At 43.6% G+C, this 23,351-nt stretch overlaps 3 protein-coding genes across 7 annotated transcripts in view; 1 reads left to right on the top strand and 2 right to left on the bottom strand.

Annotated features, from left to right (window-relative positions):
• tpp2 (tripeptidyl peptidase 2) overlaps positions 1-23,351 on the top strand; it is a 301,990-nt gene that overhangs the window by 31,091 nt on the left and 247,548 nt on the right. The window lies entirely within an intron of this gene.
• mettl21ca (methyltransferase 21C, AARS1 lysine a) lies at positions 4-12,671 on the bottom strand. Of its 2 annotated transcripts, XM_083759754.1 has the most exons (11): positions 12,535-12,671; positions 12,267-12,394; positions 11,726-11,969; positions 11,464-11,581; positions 10,600-11,343; positions 8,763-8,902; positions 2,785-2,902; positions 1,713-2,219; positions 1,417-1,583; positions 1,159-1,279; positions 4-975 (listed from the first exon to the last, which is right to left on the bottom strand). In XM_083759754.1, the coding sequence occupies exons 3-11, from the start codon at positions 11,915-11,917 to the stop codon at positions 557-559; spliced, it is 2,526 nt and encodes an 841-aa protein (XP_083615880.1). In that variant the 5' UTR covers positions 11,918-11,969; positions 12,267-12,394; positions 12,535-12,671; the 3' UTR covers positions 4-556. The 2 variants fall into 2 exon arrangements, with proteins under 2 accessions (XP_083615880.1, XP_083615881.1); XM_083759755.1 differs by lacking the exon at positions 12,535-12,671 and having other exon boundaries at positions 12,267-12,521.
• On the bottom strand, positions 17,901-22,765 carry mettl21e (methyltransferase like 21e). Of its 4 annotated transcripts, none has more exons than XM_083793006.1 (6): positions 22,648-22,765; positions 22,084-22,137; positions 20,864-21,048; positions 20,626-20,743; positions 19,148-19,245; positions 17,901-18,723 (listed from the first exon to the last, which is right to left on the bottom strand). In XM_083793006.1, the coding sequence occupies exons 2-6, from the start codon at positions 22,133-22,135 to the stop codon at positions 18,403-18,405; spliced, it is 774 nt and encodes a 257-aa protein (XP_083649132.1). In that variant the 5' UTR covers positions 22,136-22,137; positions 22,648-22,765; the 3' UTR covers positions 17,901-18,402. The 4 variants fall into 4 exon arrangements, with proteins under 4 accessions (XP_083649132.1, XP_083649131.1, XP_083649129.1 ...); XM_083793005.1 differs by having other exon boundaries at positions 22,568-22,691; XM_083793003.1 differs by lacking the exon at positions 22,648-22,765 and adding an exon at positions 22,300-22,561.

The raw sequence follows: 23,351 nt of genomic DNA, 5'->3' as shown, positions 1-23,351 counted from the left end.
GAAGAATTTGATTATGCCCTGTTTTTCATTTATTTTCATGTATACTTTCTATGCCCTGCAGGTTCATATCTGCCTCCTATACTATCACGATATCGGTCATGTTTGTCAAGTTGTTTGCTGATCAATAATTTGTACAGGAAGCATTGCAAAAAAGTTAATTAATTCTGTAAATAAGCAATTTAGTTTGTCGGAGACATTTATAATTAATTATGCAAAAATGTACAGTAATGGTTAACAAAGGGAGAAAGCATTAAATACAAATTACAGTGCTGTGCCGCATGTAGTCAATGACGGGCTTCATGGCTTATTACACTTTCATCCAATCAATTTACACAGAATATATTTGTTTATGAGACGTTGGAAGGCACCTCCTGACGATGGGCAGAACTCCAACCACGGAACTCGGGAAATCAATCAATACAGTTGCAACCACTATACTAATGGCAAGTATTTCATACAGCTCAAGTAAAAAAAATCTGAACTATCCCTTTAAGAAACAGCAGGGTAATGCTAGAAGTGTTTTCTCTTGTAGATCAGTGAAAGTCAGATCTATTTCCTAAACCAGATCCCACTGGCGTCTTCGAGTCCCGGACTCCCGGTACGTTGCGATGAAGATCTTCATCTCCCCGTCTTCAAACAACAGGGCCGTGTGGAAGGCCTTCTTAAACTTCTCAGTGAAGTTCAGATCGGTGGAAAGCCTCACCTTATTGGCCCAGATCAGAGTGGTTCCTGGCTGACAGAAATGTTTCATGGTGGCCAGCAGCTCGTCCAGGTAATCGTGATGATAGACCACGTCCGTCGCCAGCACGTAGTCGTAGCGATAGACTGATTTAGGGTGGGTGCGCTCCAGGTTGTAACCCCAGGACAGGACCGACACCTCGGGTGTGTACCTGCATCTCTCCCTGGTGTTCCTCGTCACGTTGTCTCGGAGGTTAATCATCACATCGGGCAGATCAGTGGCTGTTGCTCTGGCCCCTGAAAAGATATGATCAAGTCATGATTATGTATCTTATACGCAGAATATCACAACAGGTTATCATTTGAAATAAATTTGTGTGTTGTGCTGTGATCACTTTAGTCGAGTCCAAATTCCTTTTCCAGGCATGATATTGATTCTGTTGTTTCTAAGCTGTTAAATGTGTGTTCGTCAAGTCATACCCAGCAGACTGGCCACGATGGTAACCAGGCCGGTTCCTGATCCCAGCTCCAGAACCTCCTTCCCCATCAGGTTCACCTCCTGCCAGCTGTTGTTATCCAGGTTGTAACACAAAGCCAATGCCTGTGAGACAGATGGAACCAGTAAGACTGAGTAACACGTCACTTCATGTGAAGTTGTGAACCAATGCGGTAGGCTTTGATATGGAACCCAACACAGTAATCTGTATCGTCTGTTTCCATGTTGGCAGAGACACTCACCGCTGGCCACATTACCGCTCCATAGGAGTCAAAGGCTTCATGAATGGTGATCTTCTCTCCTACATAGTAGTAAATATCCTTTCCCCATCTGTCGCTCTGGACCGTGGGAGCCCAGGCCGGTCTGCTCTGCTGCTGCACAGCGGCAGCCATCTGCTCAGTGTTCTTTGCTGCACGGATCAGATTGATAATATCATAAGTGGAGGCTTTGCCTGCAGTTGATGTTGAGAGATAGGTAGATTTATAGAATGTATTGCATGGTTTTTCTTTTAAAAACCTTCATGTGAATTACGACTCGCCTCTTCCAGTGTCTTCATCCTGATTGGTCAGAGTGCCACATGTTGAGTCATTGTTTTCGGTGTCTTTGCAGCATTCCTCATGAAGTCTGCCTTGTGTTTCCTCAACCAGGTCGTCTTCCGTCTCTCCCTCCCGGCACGTCGCCATGAAGATCTTCATCTCCCCGTCTTCAACCAGCAGTTCTGTGTGGAAGGCCTTTTTAAACTTCTCTGTGAAGGTCAGATCAGCCTCATACCTCACCTTATTGGCCCAGATCAGAGTGGTTCCTGGCTGACAGAAATGTTTCATGGTGGCCAGCAGCTCGTCCAGATAATCATGATGATAGACCACGTCAGCCGCCAGCACGTAGTCGTAGTGATGGAGTGATTTAGGGTGGGTGTGCTCCAGGTCGTAACCCCAGGACAGGACTGACACCTGGGGGGTGTACCTGCATGCCTTGGTGTTCCTCATCACATTGAACTTCAGGTTACCGAACACATCAGGTAAATCAGTAGCTGTTGCTGAGGCCCCTGAAAAGATATGACCATTAAATAATTGCACAAAAGGCTATAATTTGAACTGTTAGATAATTAAAGTTATGGTTATAATAAGTACAACTCAGATTCACAGGTAAAACACAGTTTAAACTACCGTAGATGGTAGTTGTAGCAGAGTAGCACAGCCCAAAACAGCCTAATATCGTTTTCTTTTGGTTGTTTTTGAGTGTTTGGTTTCCCACATATCGTACATTATATTATGGTGGCTTGTGCGTCTTGCTGTACATGATCCCATTGTCAAGTACAAATTCCTTTTCCATGCATGATATTAAAACTGTTTAGTAGCCAAAAACGTCAAGACGTCTAATTGACGTCTTTGTAATGGATGCCACGGGACGTCTCCCCCATATCCATATATGGAAAATTCCTCTAATCTGGTGTACAGGTGATGACATGCACATTACATGCATAATAGAATTACAAATTCTTTCTTTCTATTTTTATAATGGGAGAATTGGCACTCAGAGCCTAGACTGGTGACCACCAGGTGGCGCTGAAATGTTTCTAAGCTGATAAATGTTTGTTCGTCAAGTCATACCCAGCAGACTGGCCACAATGGTAACCAGGCCGGTTCCTGATCCCAGCTCCAGAACCTCCTTCCCCGTCAGGTTCACCTCCTGCCTGTTGTTATCCAAGTAGGAACACAAAGCCAATGCCTGTGAGACAGAGGAACCAGTAGAGCTGAGACAGAGGGAACCAGTAGAACCAGTAGGACTGAGACAGAGGGAACCAGTAGAACCAGTAGGACTGAGACAGAGGGAACCAGTTGGACTGAGACAGAGGGAACCAGTTGGACTGTAACATGTGAGACAGAGGGAACCAGTAGGACTGTAACATGTGAGACAGAGGGAACCAGTAGGACTGTAACATGTGAGACAGAGGGAACCAGTAGGACTGAGTAACATGTGAGACAGAGGGAACCAGTAGGACTGAGACAGAGGGAACCAGTTGGACTGAGACAGAGGGAACCAGTAGGACTGTAACATGTGAGACAGAGGGAACCAGTAGGACTGTAACATGTGAGACAGAGGGAACCAGTAGGACTGTAACATGTGAGACAGGGAACCAGTTGGACTGAGACAGAGGGAACCAGTTGGACTGAGACAGAGGGAACCAGTTGGACTGTAACATGTGAGACAGAGGGAACCAGTAGGACTGTAACATGTGAGACAGAGGGAACCAGTAGGACTGTAACATGTGAGACAGAGGGAACCAGTAGGACTGAGTAACATGTGAGACAGAGGGAACCAGTAGGACTGTAACATGTGAGACAGAGGGAACCAGTAGGACTGAGTAACATGTGAGACAGAGGGAACCAGTAGGACTGTAACATGTGAGACAGAGGGAACCAGTAGGACTGAGTAACATGTGAGACAGAGGGAACCAGTAGGACTGAGTAACATGTGAGACAGAGGGAACCAGTAGGACTGAGTAACATGTGAGACAGAGGGAACCAGTAGGACTGAGTAACATGTGAGACAGAGGGAACCAGTAGGACTGTAACATGTGAGACAGATGGAACCAGTAGGACTGTAACATGTGAGACAGAGGGAACCAGTAGGACTGAGTAACATGTGAGACAGAGGGAACCAGTAGGACTGTAACATGTGAGACAGAGGGAACCAGTAGGACTGTAACATGTGAGACAGAGGGAACCAGTAGGACTGTAACATGTGAGACAGAGGGAACCAATAGGACTGAGTAACATGTGAGACAGAGGGAACCAGTAGGACTGAGTAACATGTGAGACAGAGGGAACCAGTAGGACTGTAACATGTGAGACAGAGGGAACCAGTAGGACTGTAACATGTGAGACAGATGGAACCAGTAGGACTGTAACATGTGAGACAGAGGGAACCAGTAGGACTGAGTAACATGTGAGACAGAGGGAACCAGTAGGACTGTAACATGTGAGACAGAGGGAACCAGTAGGACTGTAACATGTGAGACAGAGGGAACCAGTAGGACTGTAACATGTGAGACAGAGGGAACCAGTAGGACTGAGTAACATGTGAGACAGAGGGAACCAGTAGGACTGTAACATGTGAGACAGATGGAACCAGTAGGACTGTAACATGTGAGACAGAGGGAACCAGTAGGACTGAGTAACATGTGAGACAGAGGGAACCAGTAGGACTGTAACATGTGAGACAGAGGGAACCAGTAGGACTGAGTAACATGTGAGACAGAGGGAACCAGTAGGACTGAGTAACATGTGAGACAGAGGGAACCAGTAGGACTGTAACATGTGAGACAGAGGGAACCAGTAGGACTGTAACATGTGAGACAGAGGGAACCAGTAGGACTGTAACATGTGAGACAGAGGGAACCAGTAGGACTGAGTAACATGTGAGACAGAGGGAACCAGTAGGACTGAGTAACATGTGAGACAGAGGGAACCAGTAGGACTGTAACATGTGAGACAGAGGGAACCAGTAGGACTGTAACATGTGAGACAGAGGGAACCAGTAGGACTGTAACATGTGAGACAGAGGGAACCAGTAGGACTGAGTAACATGTGAGACAGAGGGAACCAGTAGGACTGAGTAACATGTGAGACAGAGGGAACCAGTAGGACTGTAACATGTGAGACAGAGGGAACCAGTAGGACTGTAACATGTGAGACAGATGGAACCAGTAGGACTGTAACATGTGAGACAGAGGGAACCAGTAGGACTGAGTAACATGTGAGACAGAGGGAACCAGTAGGACTGTAACATGTGAGACAGAGGGAACCAGTAGGACTGTAACATGTGAGACAGATGGAACCAGTAGGACTGAGTAACATGTGAGACAGAGGGAACCAGTAGGACTGAGTAACATGTGAGACAGAGGGAACCAGTAGGACTGTAACATGTGAGACAGAGGGAACCAGTAGGACTGAGTAACATGTGAGACAGAGGGAACCAGTAGGACTGTAACATTTGAGACAGATGGAACCAGTAGGACTGTAACATGTGAGACAGAGGGAACCAGTAGGACTGAGTAACATGTGAGACAGAGGGAACCAGTAGGACTGTAACATGTGAGACAGAGGGAACCAGTAGGACTGTAACATGTGAGACAGATGGAACCAGTAGGACTGTAACATGTGAGACAGAGGGAACCAGTAGGACTGTAACATGTGAGACAGAGGGAACCAGTAGGACTGAGTAACATGTGAGACAGAGGGAACCAGTAGGACTGTAACATGTGAGACAGATGGAACCAGTAGGACTGTAACATGTGAGACAGAGGGAACCAGTAGGACTGTAACATGTGAGACAGAGGGAACCAGTAGGACTGTAACATGTGAGACAGATGGAACCAGTAGGACTGTAACATGTGAGACAGAGGGAACCAGTAGGACTGAGTAACATGTGAGACAGAGGGAACCAGTAGGACTGTAACATGTGAGACAGAGGGAACCAGTAGGACTGTAACATGTGAGACAGAGGGAACCAGTAGGACTGTAACATGTGAGACAGAGGGAACCAGTAGGACTGTAACATGTGAGACAGAGGGAACCAGTAGGACTGTAACATGTGAGACAGAGGGAACCAGTAGGACTGTAACATGTGAGACAGAGGGAACCAGTAGGACTGAGTAACATGTGAGACAGAGGGAACCAGTAGGACTGTAACATGTGAGACAGAGGGAACCAGTAGGACTGAGTAACATGTGAGACAGAGGGAACCAGTAGGACTGTAACATGTGAGACAGAGGGAACCAGTAGGACTGAGTAACATGTGAGACAGAGGGAACCAGTAGGACTGTAACATGTGAGACAGAGGGAACCAGTAGGACTGAGTAACATGTGAGACAGAGGGAACCAGTAGGACTGTAACATGTGAGACAGATGGAACCAGTAGGACTGTAACATGTGAGACAGAGGGAACCAGTAGGACTGAGTAACATGTGAGACAGAGGGAACCAGTAGGACTGTAACATGTGAGACAGAGGGAACCAGTAGGACTGAGTAACATGTGAGACAGAGGGAACCAGTAGGACTGAGTAACATGTGAGACAGAGGGAACCAGTAGGACTGTAACATGTGAGACAGAGGGAACCAGTAGGACTGTAACATGTGAGACAGAGGGAACCAGTAGGACTGTAACATGTGAGACAGAGGGAACCAGTAGGACTGAGTAACATGTGAGACAGAGGGAACCAGTAGGACTGAGTAACATGTGAGACAGAGGGAACCAGTAGGACTGTAACATGTGAGACAGAGGGAACCAGTAGGACTGTAACATGTGAGACAGAGGGAACCAGTAGGACTGTAACATGTGAGACAGAGGGAACCAGTAGGACTGAGTAACATGTGAGACAGAGGGAACCAGTAGGACTGAGTAACATGTGAGACAGAGGGAACCAGTAGGACTGTAACATGTGAGACAGAGGGAACCAGTAGGACTGTAACATGTGAGACAGATGGAACCAGTAGGACTGAGTAACATGTGAGACAGAGGGAACCAGTAGGACTGTAACATGTGAGACAGAGGGAACCAGTAGGACTGTAACATGTGAGACAGAGGGAACCAGTAGGACTGTAACATGTGAGACAGATGGAACCAGTAGGACTGTAACATGTGAGACAGAGGGAACCAGTAGGACTGTAACATGTGAGACAGAGGGAACCAGTAGGACTGTAACATGTGAGACAGAGGGAACCAGTAGGACTGTAACATGTGAGACAGAGGGAACCAGTAGGACTGTAACATGTGAGACAGAGGGAACCAGTAGGACTGAGTAACATGTGAGACAGAGGGAACCAGTAGGACTGAGTAACATGTGAGACAGAGGGAACCAGTAGGACTGTAACATGTGAGACAGAGGGAACCAGTAGGACTGTAACATGTGAGACAGAGGGAACCAGTAGGACTGAGTAACATGTGAGACAGAGGGAACCAGTAGGACTGTAACATGTGAGACAGAGGGAACCAGTAGGACTGTAACATGTGAGACAGAGGGAACCAGTAGGACTGAGTAACATGTGAGACAGAGGGAACCAGTAGGACTGAGTAACATGTGAGACAGAGGGAACCAGTAGGACTGTAACATGTGAGACAGAGGGAACCAGTAGGACTGTAACATGTGAGACAGATGGAACCAGTAGGACTGTAACATGTGAGACAGAGGGAACCAGTAGGACTGAGTAACATGTGAGACAGAGGGAACCAGTAGGACTGTAACATGTGAGACAGAGGGAACCAGTAGGACTGTAACATGTGAGACAGATGGAACCAGTAGGACTGAGTAACATGTGAGACAGAGGGAACCAGTAGGACTGTAACATGTGAGACAGAGGGAACCAGTAGGACTGAGTAACATGTGAGACAGAGGGAACCAGTAGGACTGTAACATGTGAGACAGATGGAACCAGTAGGACTGTAACATGTGAGACAGATGGAACCAGTAGGACTGTAACATGTGAGACAGAGGGAACCAGTAGGACTGTAACATGTGAGACAGAGGGAACCAGTAGGACTGTAACATGTGAGACAGAGGGAACCAGTAGGACTGAGTAACATGTGAGACAGAGGGAACCAGTAGGACTGTAACATGTGAGACAGATGGAACCAGTAGGACTGTAACATGTGAGACAGAGGGAACCAGTAGGACTGAGTAACATGTGAGACAGAGGGAACCAGTAGGACTGAGTAACATGTGAGACAGAGGGAACCAGTAGGACTGTAACATGTGAGACAGAGGGAACCAGTAGGACTGTAACATGTGAGACAGATGGAACCAGTAGGACTGAGTAACATGTGAGACAGAGGGAACCAGTAGGACTGTAACATGTGAGACAGAGGGAACCAGTAGGACTGAGTAACATGTGAGACAGAGGGAACCAGTAGGACTGAGTAACATGTGAGACAGAGGGAACCAGTAGGACTGTAACATGTGAGACAGAGGGAACCAGTAGGACTGTAACATGTGAGACAGAGGGAACCAGTAGGACTGTAACATGTGAGACAGAGGGAACCAGTAGGACTGTAACATGTGAGACCGAGGGAACCAGTAGGACTGTAACATGTGAGACAGAGGGAACCAGTAGGACTGAGTAACATGTGAGACAGAGGGAACCAGTATGACTGTAACATGTGAGACAGAGGGAACCAGTAGGACTGTAACATGTGAGACAGAGGGAACCAGTAGGACTGTAACATGTGAGACAGAGGGAACCAGTAGGACTGTAACATGTGAGACAGAGGGAACCAGTAGGACTGTAACATGTGAGACAGAGGGAACCAGTAGGACTGAGTAACATGTGAGACAGAGGGAACCAGTAGGACTGTAACATGTGAGACAGAGGGAACCAGTAGGACTGTAACATGTGAGACAGAGGGAACCAGTAGGACTGAGTAACATGTGAGACAGAGGGAACCAGTAGGACTGTAACATGTGAGACAGAGGGAACCAGTAGGACTGTAACATGTGAGACAGAATGAGCCAGTAGTAACATGTGATGATATGGAACTCAACACTGTAATTTGTATGAACGTTTCCATGTTGGCAGAGACAGACACTCACCGCTGGCCACATTACCGCTCCATAGGAGTCTATGGACTCACGGATGTTGATCTTCTCTCCCACGTAGTAGTAGATGTCTTTTCCAAATGTGGTGTAGAACACAGGAGCCCATGGTAGTTGTTGCTCTGTGGCCTTCTTTGCTGCACACATGTAGTAAATTGATCAAATCACACAATTGTTTTCTGTAAATGGAGATTGCAGTTCATTGATATTGAAATATAGTAGATGTCGATGTATAGCACGTATTCCATGGTCAGTACTCGGTAAAAGTAGCAATATCACAATGTAATAAATGCTTTGTTACAAGAAAAGCATTGCATGCATTTAAAATTGCATTTGTCTAAAATTACAAAAGTATACTGTCATCAAAATATACTGTACCAAACATTATGCAGAATGGCTAATTTCTCAATCATAATATTACATTGAAATTAGTAATGCATTAAATGTGTTCTTAAAGCGCAAATAACATGCATTTTAAAACTGCTTTTAATATTTAATATCATATTGTCTATGTCCCTCAAAGTTATTTCTAATGGTTTGATCCTCAATCACCACTCTGATAAAACCAGTCCTTGTCATTTCTTTCTGGACTTCGAAAGCAGTTTTAGCTGCAGTACCACAATGTCCTGAGGTGGTGGGGGTGCTGATATGCAGATTATTTAATATTTGAGTCATTATAATACTGATGCTAGATAAAACCAGGCTTGTTTCCATTCCATGCCAGTTTGGAAAATCAACAATGGTGGACATTTGAAACAAAGTGGAAATGCAAATTTGGAACTGAAGACTGAAGAAGAGGAGGAATTATACAAAGTGCGGTGACATTGAGCTGTTCCTGAGAGCAATTTCCATTAAAGCTCTGTGTGTGTGTGTCCCCCCCCCCCCACTAGTGCGTGCATGTGCACATCTTGTTACCGGGGCGGACTGGCTGGTTTCCAAATCACCCAAATCACTGAATGCTCCTTTAATGTTTCAGCTGGTAACTGTAATTACCTACTGTATGTGCTAATGGGTAGCTTAAACGCATGAGCCCTACTACTACAGTATATCCTTCGTTGACCGTAGTCCACCAGGGCTGTGTACTAGGCCCCTTCTTTTTTCCCGCTACACCAGTCAAAAATACGCAATCTGCAAGCTCACAACACATTGCAATGCAACGAGCTATGAGGTTGTAGATCAGCTATCTTCGTAGAATGTTCCCCCTACCTAGAATAAGGCCTCTAGGGTTTATGTGGTTAAACTATAATTATTACCGTTAATGTATGTTTTGAATCAATCGTCTAAATCTGCAAAGTAACTATAGTAACTATATGGTTTCAGGGACGTGGTGGGCCCATAATTCAGCCCGGGAAGTGGAGCGGACGAAACGAAACACAGACGAATCAAGGGCGTGCGAGCGCATTTTAGGTCACTTTAGGTCCTACAGTGACCTAACAGGCTGCGCTGCAGCCAGGATGGCTGAGAGCGGCTGCTGTGCACAACATTATTATGTCACAAAGCAACATGATTATATAGGCTGTTACCTTGTTAAAAGATAATTGTGTATCTTCTTCTATCTTAAATATATGATTATTATTATTATGGACTGGACCGGCCATTCAGGAGTTGTCCCGCATTTCCCAATGGCCAGCACTCTAGTTTTAGTGGAGTAAAACGCTCTAAACATACAAACAAACAATATTTGCCTCTGAGATATAGCCTAGTTGAGTAGTGAGTACAAAGTATAAAAAACAGAAACACTTAAGAGAAGTAAAAAATACCTCATAATTCCTACAAAAATACAGTACTTAAATGTTCCACCAATATGTTTTCATTCATGCAGCCAATGACTCACCGCTTCCTGTGTCTTCATCCTGATTGGTCAGAGTGCCACATGTTGAGTCATTGTTTTCTGTTTCTTCCTCTAGATCCAGGTTCTGGTTCTGCACAGATGCCTGGCTACACTCATCTTCCTCCTCATCCTGTTCTTTATAGTCAACTCTCTCCTGGGCCTGCTTTGACTTATGTTCTGTTCTGTCTTGGTTTAGACTGTTTGGTACTGCTCCATCAGCCATGGTCTCTGCAGTACTGACACAGTACTCCTCTTTCTCTCCCATCTCTTCCTCCCTCTCTCCTTCCTCCTCCTCCTCTTCCTCTCTCCGCTCCTCATGACGTCTGCCTTGTGTTTCCTCAACCAGGTCGTCTTCCGTCTCTCCCTCCCGGCACGTCACCATGAAGATCTTCATCTTCCCGTCTTCAACCAGCAGTTCTGTGTGGAAGGCCTTTTTAAACTTCTCTGTGAAGGTCAGATCAGTCTGAAACCTCATCTGATTGGCCCATATCAGAGTGGTTCCTGGCTGACAGAAATGTTTCATGGTGGCCAGTAGTTCGTCCAGGTGGTCGTGGTGATAGACCACGTCCGTCGCCAGGACATAGTCATATTTGTAGACTGATTTAGGGAAGCTGCTCTCCAGGTCGTAACCCCAGGGCAGAGCTGCCACTTGGGGGGTGTACCTGCATCGTCCCCTGGTGTTCCTGGACAGGTTCCATTCCAGGTGCCTCAGGGTATCCTCAAGGTCCGTGGCCGTCACCCAAGCACCTGAAAACCAAAGTTTAGAGGACCTCTCAAAGCACATACAGTCTATCAGATATGTCATGTCATGTGAAGTGAGGACGTGAGGTGGGCCTTTTGGGTGTGCAGTGCATTCCTCTGACTCACCAAGCAGCGTCGCTACAATAGACACGAGACCGGTCCCAGCACCGACCTCCAGAACGGCCTTGTCTCGAAGACTCAGCTGTTTATGGTGAGTCTCAAGGTACCGGCAGAGTGCCAGAGCCTGTGGGTAATTATTATATATAATATATTTTTATTATTTACATAAATCTAGACAGAAATAATGCTAATATAATAATTAATAAATGTTAATGTTTTTTTTGGTTTTTTGAAGAAGAAAAGGCTAAATGTAAATGATTCTCCTCACCGCTGGCCATATCATGCCTGCAATGGAGTCAAGAGAGCCAGTGATGGTGATCTCGTGTCCTGCATAGCAATACATCTCTTTATCAGCCATGAAGTAGAAACTGGGAGCCCTGTCTGGTCTCGGGACAGTTAAGGTAATTTGACCTTCTCCAGACTTCTCCCCATATCCCTCTTCCTCCTCTTCCATCTTCATGTTGTTGCTCTCCCCCCCACACTGTATGATGTGAGCAACGTAGCCATGATCTCTGTTGACAGGATTATCATCAGGGGGGGGGGGGAAGCAAAAGGAGAAAAGAAAAGCCATTAAGTATTTTCATTTCTTTTTTTCTTTTTACTATTATAGTTTTAAATTCCTTTTTTTAATTTTACACAACACAATAAAGAAGTAAATGTACAGTATAAGACGACACAAAAAAGTACAACAAAACAACAGATGCATCATGACAGAGGGTGACACCCAGTGACCCAAAGGCCAACAGTTCTTACTTCCTAGGATAAAATAATGTAACGGGTAAATTATTACACGATTAAACAACACTTACCTTGTGGATTGTGTCCCTGGCTCCTGCTCTTATCAAATTATTTGATACTGTCTGCTTGTTCCATGTTCAGCAAGTTCAAGTATTCGTCCAGCCGAGAAGAATCCCAGGAGAAGCAGTCTGGTAAAATGCTTCAACGGATAAACAACAGTAACTTCAAAATATGGTCAGTTTTAACAGTATCTTGTATCTTTCATTGCCTCCAGTATATTTCCCAGCAGCTCTTCAAGTCAGATTTTTTTGTAAATTCACAGAACAACAGCAAACATACCTTCTGCTCAGATTTGTACACCTTTAGTTAAATTAGTTTCCTGTGAGCTGATAACTGCAGTAACCTACTGCAATTTCCAGAAAATGGGACCGTCGTCCAGGAGATTATAGAGAAGTAGCATCCTGCAGGACCCTCCCATCATCAGCACAAGGGCAAAAGCTATTTTTAGAGAGGTGAAGTAAACATAAACACTGTGACACACCCATTGGCAGACATACATGCATACACGCATGCTTAAAGTGAATGGCACATCGAGTGGCAAAGCAACATGCAAAGTGAGTTTAACATTGTTTAATGTTGCTAATGCAATCAGATAGGACTTTTCTGTGTGGATGTATGGGCTGTCAAGGCCAGAAAGTAGTTTTTTGCCACTCGGTAGGCCTTCCTGCATAACTTCCGGGTTTGATGATGATGTCACGCGCATATACCCTCTATACAGAGTAGCAGGTAAGAGAGAGAGAGAGAGAGAGCAAAATACTGAAATGTCACAATTATCAACAGCTGGGATATTCAATACCTCTGCCTGCCAGTGGTGGAAAAAGTACTCGATTGTTTTACTTAAGTGAAAGTACCAATACTGCAATTTAGAACTACTACAAGTTACAAGTGAAAGTACGGAATTGAAAATGTACTTGAGTAAAAGTACAAAAGTATTGGCATCAAAATGTACTTCAAGTACTAAAAGTAAAAGTACTCATTGTGCAGAATGTGCCAATTCACAAGTTCAAAATATGTACAAAATTGTACCAATTGTAATAATTGTAGTGAAGTAAAAGTACAAATGTTGGCTCTGAGATGTAGTGGAGTAGAAGTAAAAGTACTGGAAATTGGAAATACTCAAGTAAAAAAGAAAAAAAAGATACCTAAAAAATGTACTTAAGTACAGTACTTAAGTAAAAGTACTTAGTTACTTTCCACCACTGCTGTCTGCATACGTTCTCTACGGACGTTCGAGAAGCTTCTGTGATTGGTGCAATGCCATGTTGACTGTAATGTCAACATACAGTGCAATGCCATGTTGACTGTCTGTAATATTAGTGCAATGCCATGTTGACTGTCTGTAATATTAGTGCAATGCCATGTTGACTGTAATATTAGTGCAATGATGCAATCATGCCATGTTGACTGTCTGTAATATTAGTGCAATGCCATGTTGACTGTAATATCAACATCTGCTAAAGAAAGAATGCCTTCTGTTCCATTCTAAATGTATTACAGGAGTTGACGTTAACAATATGAAATAATAAGCATCTATGGTGTACAGTACACTGTACATTGTTGTGGGTTCATATTTAAGTCAGTTTAAGCTACAAAATCCTGCTGCTTACCTCGTTGTCTACAAATAGATGTAAGAGAGACAAGTGAGCCTACTCAGGTTGGAGCCAAGTTGATTTATAGTTCCATTATGACTGAATTACTTTTTTTGGCCAGCCTGCCTAGTATATTAGTTTTCAGATGTTAAGCAATTCGTAAGCTAAGTCAGACTCTACCAGTGCCGTTTCCAGGCACAAATCAGCAGGGGGGCATACTTTTTTCCAAAGGGGGCACTTCATCTTTCAAACCCCCCCTACTGTATGTATAACAATTAGTCGCCTATTAACAAAGTGATGCTTGAAAAAGGCTACAAGTAGGCTACAATTATGCAGCAGCACCAACAACAAACAAAGAAATACAAATATGTTGAACATTATAATGTCTTCTGCATGCATATATTACCTTGTATTTCTATTAACTAATGTATATATTTACAATAATCATGAAGAACTTATAGATTTAACATTTGTAAAACATTAAAATATTGGTAGGGTAGGGTACTACTGGCCAATCTGGAATGGAGGGGCACAAAATCCAATCTGGGGAGACATTGAGACAGCACTGGACTCTACAGTATATTCGATCTGTTGTCCTCAACGGATGATTTGAAAAGACAAAACCTTCCGCTCATCTGCTGAAAAACACTTAAGTGAGGTGCTGGAGTCACAAAAGGATAATAAAGAAAAAATAAAGGGAAGCTCCACTCAAATCTGTGCACAATCAATTTATTTGCAAGCTTTCGGTCTATACTGACCTTCAGGCAAAAGACAAAACTTTGAAACTGCATTGACTTATGATTCTGATTACTAAATATCACAGCCAAAAGTTTCCATGACTATTTTAAAGTTAAACCAGATAGTTTGAAAGGCATCTGTGGTGTGCCTGGTCCCTCACTTAGCTACCATTTCACCATGACCCCAATTGCTTTAGCACATACAGGAGTAACAAGATGCATGTTATGCCACCATGCAAACCCTAATAAAACCACGAGTTACTGCAACACAAGTACCCTCCATTACTATTATTTAGAGTTTTAGGCAGTATAAACCTTGACACACTCCTTGGTATTCTGTTTGGTATCTATTTCTGACAGATGATTAAGTGTAAGGGGCGTGAGACCATCTCGTTCAGAATTGCCAGAAAATGTGAGGGATGGATATGAGGTCAGTGACAAGTTCTGTTATACATTGTTGCTAATGGAGCAGCCTTATTTGGATAAAGGCTGCTCCCTGTATGACATACATGGGCAACTGGCGGCCCGGGGGCCACATGCGGCCCCCACCTTCACTTAATGTGGCCCTCAGGTTAAGGAATACTGAAATATTGGTTTCAGCTGTTTACAATTCCAAACATGCAAACATGACCCACTTTAATTACTTAGTCTAAATTAGTAGCTTGCCGAGTAGTATTACAAATAATGTTATTGTCTTTTTTTATGTCCAATATATTTGTATTTAGTTAAAATGACTTTTCAGGATCCCAATTAAAAATAGCAAAAACATATTCAGGATTTCAATTCAAATATAGTAAAGAAAATAGCTGTTCAAAACGCGGCGCGATGCAAAGCGTTTTGAACTTGTAGATCGGTTATTTTTGCATGCAATGTGGCCCCTCTGGAATGAGTATGGAAATATAATGGCCCCTCTCCATCGTCAAAGTTGCCCAATGTCATGACATACGGAGAGCAGCCTCCGACATCACATAACTTATAGCTTCCACCTCCAACTTATACAGTGGAGTCTTATCAGATACAAGATGCTCGTCTCTCTTTGGCTTCACTAACTATAATAATACAAAATTAATATTCTCCCCAGAATACTTTATCCATTGCAAATGATTCCTGTATTGTTGACAAACAAGGTTATCAAGGTACTAGAAGGCTGGTTAAGTACTTTCATCTGGAGTGGGAGGAAGCCTCTGCTGAAATTGGCCAAACTTCAAATGGATAGCGCAGATGGTGGTCTAGATCTGCCCAATATAAGGCATTACCAACTGGCCGCGCACCTCAGGGTGCTTACGAATTGGCTTAAATCGGATCCTTCCTCGATTTGGCTTGATATTGAATCTTCACAGTCCAAATGCCCTCTTTGGCATTCATAAAGGACCTTATATTAGGAAACTATAATAATCCACCTCTTTAATGTCTTATTACTACTACTTACTACTACTATTACTACTTACTTTACTATGGCCAAATGAATCACAGCCAAACATGATGTAACAGATATCTGGATATCCCCCCCCCGTACTCCGTGGTGTTGCTGCCCCCTACTGGTCTTGGGGCATTAGAGCAGCTACTGTTTGGTCTTAGCTGTAAGTTGTGTTGGTTGTTTGGTTGTCATTATTAAGTTGTGTTGAGCTGTCGTAGGCTTTGTCCTCACCCGCTTTTCTGTCGTAGACAAGCGGAGCAGCTGACAAGCTTTCACAGCCACAGGCATCTAAACCTAGATGTATTCACTTCTAAATTTATTATATAAAACTAATACATATTACACGTGAAAACAATATATTTTTTAAAGGCATGTCATATGCAATTGGTAGGATATGTCCAAGTGTACAAGCAATTAAAGTTGCGCAATTAAAAACAATGTTGCATGTGGGGAACGCATAGGTAACCCAGCCAGCCCACCACCACCAGTTTGCTTGATACTCCAATTTAGGCATTGGTCAAAATGCGATAAGCTGGTTTAAATGTTACTTGCTGGGTCGGACACTGTGGGCTGTATTTTGCATGTCTTAAGTACCAGGTCTTATTCCCTAACTTGAGTAAACTAAAGACCTGGAGGCGTGTTCAATGCCTTTTGGCTATTCTGAGTGGCCAAAGAGCATTGATCACGCCTCCAGGTCTTTAGTTTACTCAAGTTAGGGAATAAGACCTCGTACTTAAGACACGCAAAATACAGCCCAGTGTGTCAAAATAGGCGACATTGTGTCTGATCCTGCAACTTTGGAAAAAGGTGTCCCACAGGGTTCGATATTAGGTCCCCTACTCTTTCTTCTGTATGTGAACAACATCGGTAGTCAATCAAAGCACTCTAGGTACCACATGTATGCAGATGATACAGTTCTGTACACCTGTACGCCGACTCTTGAGGTGGCTGTTGCAAATTTGTCCATTGATTTCGTCTCCCTGCAGCACGAATTAATAAAGAGAAAACTATTGCTAAATGGCACCAAAACTAAAGCTATGTTGTTCACTCCACGAGCTATTTCAGCTCCAATGAGCATCTCCACTCTCGATGGAAATCCCATTGAGTGGGTGGAACGCTACAAATACCTTGGCTTTTGGTTGGATAAACACCTTGGATAAACACAACTTCAAATTTCACATTGATTCCTTGTGCAAAAAGCTTAAATTCACTCTGTGTTTCTTCTACAGATTGAAGGCTTGTTTTGCTTGTTCAGCTCGTAAAAACCTGGTCATTGGTCTCTTTCTGTCCCAATTGGATTATGGTGATACCATTTATAGGTTTGCCTGCTCCTCAACCTTGACCAAATTGGATCCCTTGTACCATGCTGCATTGAGATTCATAACAAATTCACCTTTCAGAACACATCACTGCACGTTGTATGCTGCAGTCGGTTGGTTCTCATTGGCAGCTCGCAGGCTTCAGCATTGGCATATTTTATTTATAAAGCCATTCTGCCGTCTTAAATTTCATCCAAATTCGACCTGGTCCAAAACGGCCTAAACCTCAGGTCAAATGCTTGGCTGCGGTGTGTAGTACCAGCATTCAAATCCGAGGGGGGTAAAACATGTCTGGCCTTCTTTGGCCAGACAAAAATTGGCTTTGAAAGTTCCCTTGAGAAGTTTCAAAAGGATCATCTTTGATGTACAATCCAAACACCTGCACATGTTTGGATCTGTACTAGCCTATATGTTCATGCCTATATATTTATTATATCGGTTCAGATCGTGTAGATTGTGTATATGGTGTATTTTGCCCTGCTACTAAAAAGTAGGACAGGTGACTTGTATTTATGCATAGGTACTTTAAGGTGTATTATGGATGTTGTATTTGCTGGTTCAAAATGTAACATTGACGATGTGGTATTTAAGTGTAATTTTTATTTCTGCCTCTTGGCCAGTTCCCACTTGTAAAAGAGACGCAGTCTCAATGTGATTTTACTGGTTAAATGAAGGTTAAATAAAAATAAAATAAAAAGTTGGTAGCAGTAGGTCAGTCCTAGAGTGTCTAGTTGGTAGCAGTAGGTCAGTCCTAGAGTGTCTGGTTGGTAGCAGTAGCAGTAGGTCAGTCCTAGAGTGTCTGGTTGGTAGCAGTAGGTCAGTCCCAGAGTGTCTGGTTGGTAGCAGTAGGTCAGTCCCAGAGTGTCTGGTTGGTAGCAGTAGGTCAGTCCCAGAGTGTCTAGTTGGTAGCAGTAGGTCAGTCCCAGTCAGAGTGTCTAGTTGGTAGCAGTAGGTCAGTCCTAGAGTGTCTAGTTGGTAGCAGTAGGTCAGTCCTAGAGTGTCTGGTTGGTAGCAGTAGGTCAGTCCCAGAGTGTCTAGTTGGTAGCAGTAGGTCAGTCCCAGAGTGTCTGGTTGGTAGCAGTAGGTCAGGCAGCAGTGGAGCGGGCGGTCCATTTGTCTTTCCTCCAGGCTCGGTAGAGCTTAATGTTGAGACTAGGAAGATCGTACAGCTCCTCCGTGTTGAAGCGTTTTTGGAAGCGCCCCACAAAGCTGTTCTCCTTGTCGAGACGGAAGCGCATCGCCCACAGGATCTGTGTGTCGTCCTGGCACAGGTAGTCAAAGGTGTCCAGCAGCTCGTCTAAGTACGCGTGTCCATAGACCACATCAGCTGCCAGGATGTAGTCAAAACAATGGGTGGCACTTGGGAATCTCTGCTCCACTTGCTGGCCCCAGAAGAGCTCTGTGACCTGAACATAGGTTTGGTTTGTTTTAACCACTTTCAACCTGACATCTTTATTCTTTATTTGGGGCATGTCCTAACAATGTTATAACAATTATTATGATGTAAATAAATGTCCTCCCTTGAAGCGAGTATATGAAGATGAGGTAATATTTTGTCAGAGCAGCCATACCAGTATATATATATATATATATATATGGTACTAAATAATGATCTCACACCATGTGAATTATTCACACCAGTAGAGCGTTAATGACATGGTGGCATTGGCAACATCCCACGGTTCAGGGGATCAGTGGTGCATGCTGTTCTTTCCACAGTTTTCTGTCACTCTAGTACTGTTCTGTTTACACACGCGCATGTGTACATGTGCACACACACACACACACACACACACACACACACACACACAGAGTTATTTATAGACCTACCAGTGGAACGTACTTGCATCGCTCTCTAGTGTTCCGCAGCACGTTGTGCTGGAGGTTCCCCAACACCTCTGGTATGTCCGTGGAGGTTACCTTGGCCCCTGACAAGCAGTGGTACAGTTCATAGTTAAAGGGAGGTTACCTTGGCCCCTGACAAGCAGTGGTACAGTTCATAGTTAAAGGGAGGTTACCTTGGCCCCTGACAAGCAGTGGTACAGTTCAGAGTTAAAGGGAGGTTACCTTGGCCCCTGACAAGCAGTGGTACAGTTCAGAGTTAAAGGGAGGTTACCTTGGCCCCTGACAAGCAGTGGTACAGTTCAGAGTTAAAGGGAGGTTACCTTGGCCCCTGACAAGCAGTGGTACAGTTAACAGTTAAAGGGGGGTTACCTTGGCCCCTGACAAGCAGTGGTACAGTTAAGAGTTAAAGGGATAGTTCTGAGGAGGTTACCTTGACCCCTGACGAGCAGTGGTACAGTTAAGAGTTAAAGGGATAGTTCAGTTTTTTTTTTTAAATGGCTGTATGGAAATACTGCCATTAATATAGTGGTTGCAACTGTATTAATTGATTACCCGAGTCCCGTGGTGGGAGTTCTGCTCTGGTTTTGGTCAATATTAAGTAGTTCCGGTCATTTTGTGGGGGGGGGGGGGGGGGGCACAGGGGGCCATGCAGTAAAAGTAAATTAATCCACAAAACTAATGTCATTTGTATTGTTGACCTATTTCTAAAATATTAGTGCAACTTTCGTTCAACTTTGACCCCTCTATCACATAGTGATATGGACACAAAAAACATAGTTCCATGTGATAGAGGGGTAAAAAATTAACGAAAGGTGCACTAATATTTTAGAAATAGGTCAACAATAGTTGGATAAATATGATCTGAAGTGGGACGTGTTCCTCAGTCATGTTGCAGGTCCCTTGGTGTGATCCATGGTCAGGCAATGCCCTCTTGATCGTTTATTGTATTACTACACATTATGATACGGTTGATGATGCTGCGTTTGGTCGTGTAAATAATGTAAACTATTTTCACATTTTAATTTGATTTTTCCTTTTTTTGTTTATCTTATCTGTCTGAATTGTCTATCCATGAATAAGTACTCTGCTGTTGTTGCTTGTGTTTGTATTGTAGGTTTTCTGTTTTATGTGTTTGTAAAAAATCTAAAATAAAGTACTGATCATAAAAAAAAGAAATAGGTCAACAATACAAATTACATTAGATTTGTGGATTAATTTACTTTTACTGCGTGGCCCCAGTGCCCCCCACAAAATGACCGGAACTACTTAATATTTCACCAAAACCAGAGCAGAACTCCCACCACGGGACTCGGGCAATCAATTAATACAGTTGCAACCTCTATATTAATTAAAGTATTTCATACAGCTTAAGTTAAAAATAATCTGAGAGACACTAAAAGAAAAAGCATTAGAATCAAACGACTTGCAATAAACAATTGCTATATTGTTACTATTGTCCATACCCAGCAGACTGGACACTATGGTGACCAACCCAGTTCCAGCTCCTAGTTCAATGACATTTCTGTCTGTCAGGTTGTACTTGTCACGGTTGGTATCGAGGAAATGACACAGCACCGAAGCCTGTTGTGGGACGTTAGAATTCAGTTCTGTCATCATTCAAAACAAATTAATGACGTATAATAAATGAAAGATGACAATACTATGGTTGTATGATAATGTATAGAAGGCCTTTTTTTTTACAGAGGGCCAGAGCACACATCCATAGAGGTCATTAGACTCTTTGATGCGGATCTGTAGGTTAGCGAAGGTGTAGCCTTCCCAGGCCTCATTGCCAATGAGAGTCGGGCGGTACTGTCGTGATGTGATATCCTTGACAAGGTCTGCATCCACTGCAACACCTGAAAGGTCTGCATCCACTGCAACGCCTGAAATGGTGACCAGAGGAATGGATAGAATAATGAATTAGTTACGGCTACTTCACATACTTGAACATAATGTAAACTCTGAACAGCTGAGCTGGCATGACTTTGTCCTAAATCCACCTAAGAGGTAACCTTATGTTTACTGAACCCGTCTCTCACAGCGTGTGAGAGGGGTTCAGTCTTACTTGAGTATTTCCACTACATCTCAGAGCCAATTTTTTTTACTTTTACTCCACTCCAATTATTTGAAAACTTTAGTTACTAGTTACTTTGGAGATTAAATTTTTGATTAGAAAACACCACATCAACCAAAAGGGGTTCCCGCCCAGAATGGGTTTAAACAAACATTAAAAACCCCATTGACATGGACAGAGTTTAATGTTAGGTTTGTCTCATAATTACGTCATAAAATATGTATATACTAGTGCCCCTCACTTCACACGGGTGTGATTTCTTGAGGGGTGATAGCCGCTATCCCCTCCAGTCCTATGCCCAGCTTTGTGTCTGTGTGTACCCCCCATAGAGCGATGATTTGATTGGCTGAGGGCGCCAAAAGTGATGACGCCAAAAGTGGCCGGAATGTGATGATGTATAAGAGCGCCCCTCAGCGTTCACACGAGTGATTTATTTTATTCTGGACGGGAACCCGTTTGTGTTTTAACTAAGCATTATTTAGCTATTGGAAAATAGCAGATCTACAAGCTCATAGCTACGAGCTTGTAGGTATAGGTCTGCTATTTTTTTTAAACCCGTCTTCTTTCAGAAGACTTTTTATTTTATTTCAATGTCAGGCCTAAATGGGTTATTTTATTCTTTTACACATAGGACATACAACATCAGCAGAGACATACTGTACAAGAAGGTACACAACGGTAAGTAGATTTAGGGTGAAAATAAAGTTTAATGTTTAAAACAGAAGACACCACCATAAATTAAAGCAGTTTACTCTAATTTGAAAGTGTCCACACAGCAAAACTAAATGTTGCATTTGCCCCGTTATTATTATTACTACTACCCACTCCTAAGGGAAACACTCACTGTTTTCCCCGTTCCTCGAGTCCTCCATGGCCGACAGCAGCTGGGTATCCATGTCTGCCAGGGTCCAAGAGCATTAACAACAGTATGAGTTACACAATATTTTTAGCATATTGCCGGTCCTGGTTCTGTAGTCCCAGAAAAAGGTCCTGGAAACCCGGGACAAATTGGAGAGTGGCTTGGTAAGAGGCACCTCTAGTTTTATCATACTCCACTTACCCCATACAGTAACATACAGTGTTTTTAATCTCTCGGTGTATCGCTCTCTCTCTCACTCTGAGCATGCTGCATGCAGAGCACGCATGCACCGCTCAGGCTGATAGACAACAGCAGCTGCACATTCTACAGATTGACATGATGGAACAACAGCCAGGAATCTTGGTGTTGTCCTGGACAGTCAGCTCTCGTTCAAAGCTCACATCACAGCTGTCACTCGATCCTGTAGGTTCACACTCTATAACATACGACGAATTAGACCGTTCCTCACCCAGGAATCAGCCCAGCTCCTAATCCAGACAACAGTCTTGTCAAAACTCGACTATTGTAACTCCCTCCTTACTGGCCTACCAGCATGTGCACTTAAGCCTCTCCAGCTGATCCAAAATGCAGCAGCTCGCTTGGTCTTCAACCAGCCAAAATTCTCACATGTCTCCCCCCTGCTCCACTCCCTCCACTGGCTCCCGGTCGCTGCCCGCACAGAATACAAAACTCTGATGCTGGCATTCAAAGCAACCAAAGGTATGGCTCCGCCATATCTTGCAAGTATGATTGAACCCTACAAACCCTCCCGCGCACTCAGATCAGCCAACGCAGGGAAGCTGGAAGTACCCTCACTAAAAACGCCGGGACAACACTCCACACATCCCAAACTCTTCTCCCTTCTGGCTCCAAAACTGTGGAATGCACTTCCCATTGCAGTCAGAACTGCAGCATCACTCCCAATCTTCCGCCGTAGCCTGAAAACCCACCTTTTCAGACTCCATCATGGCCCATAGCACTTACCCTAACCCCTTAGATAGCATTTCTGTTGACTTAGATAGCATTTGACACAGACTTATAGCATGTTATGTAGACAGCACTATAATTGTATTGTATATAGTCATAGCACGCCATAGTACATATGTATAGCATAGTAGTAAATATGTATAGTTTATATGTATAGTGTATGTATAGTTTCATTATATAGATATTCCACTGTTACTTTCTTAGCTTACGCATGTTTCATGATAAATGCTTTTATGTGATGTATTCCCATGCTTTTGTTCTTGCTT

The sequence above is a fragment of the Protomyctophum parallelum genome, assembly GCF_964188405.1.
Source record: "Protomyctophum parallelum genome assembly, chromosome: 2".
NCBI classification, from domain to species: Eukaryota; Metazoa; Chordata; class Actinopteri; order Myctophiformes; family Myctophidae; genus Protomyctophum; species Protomyctophum parallelum.
The sequence above is the reverse complement of the archived record's forward strand: the minus strand, read 5'-3'. Positions and strand labels throughout refer to the sequence as shown.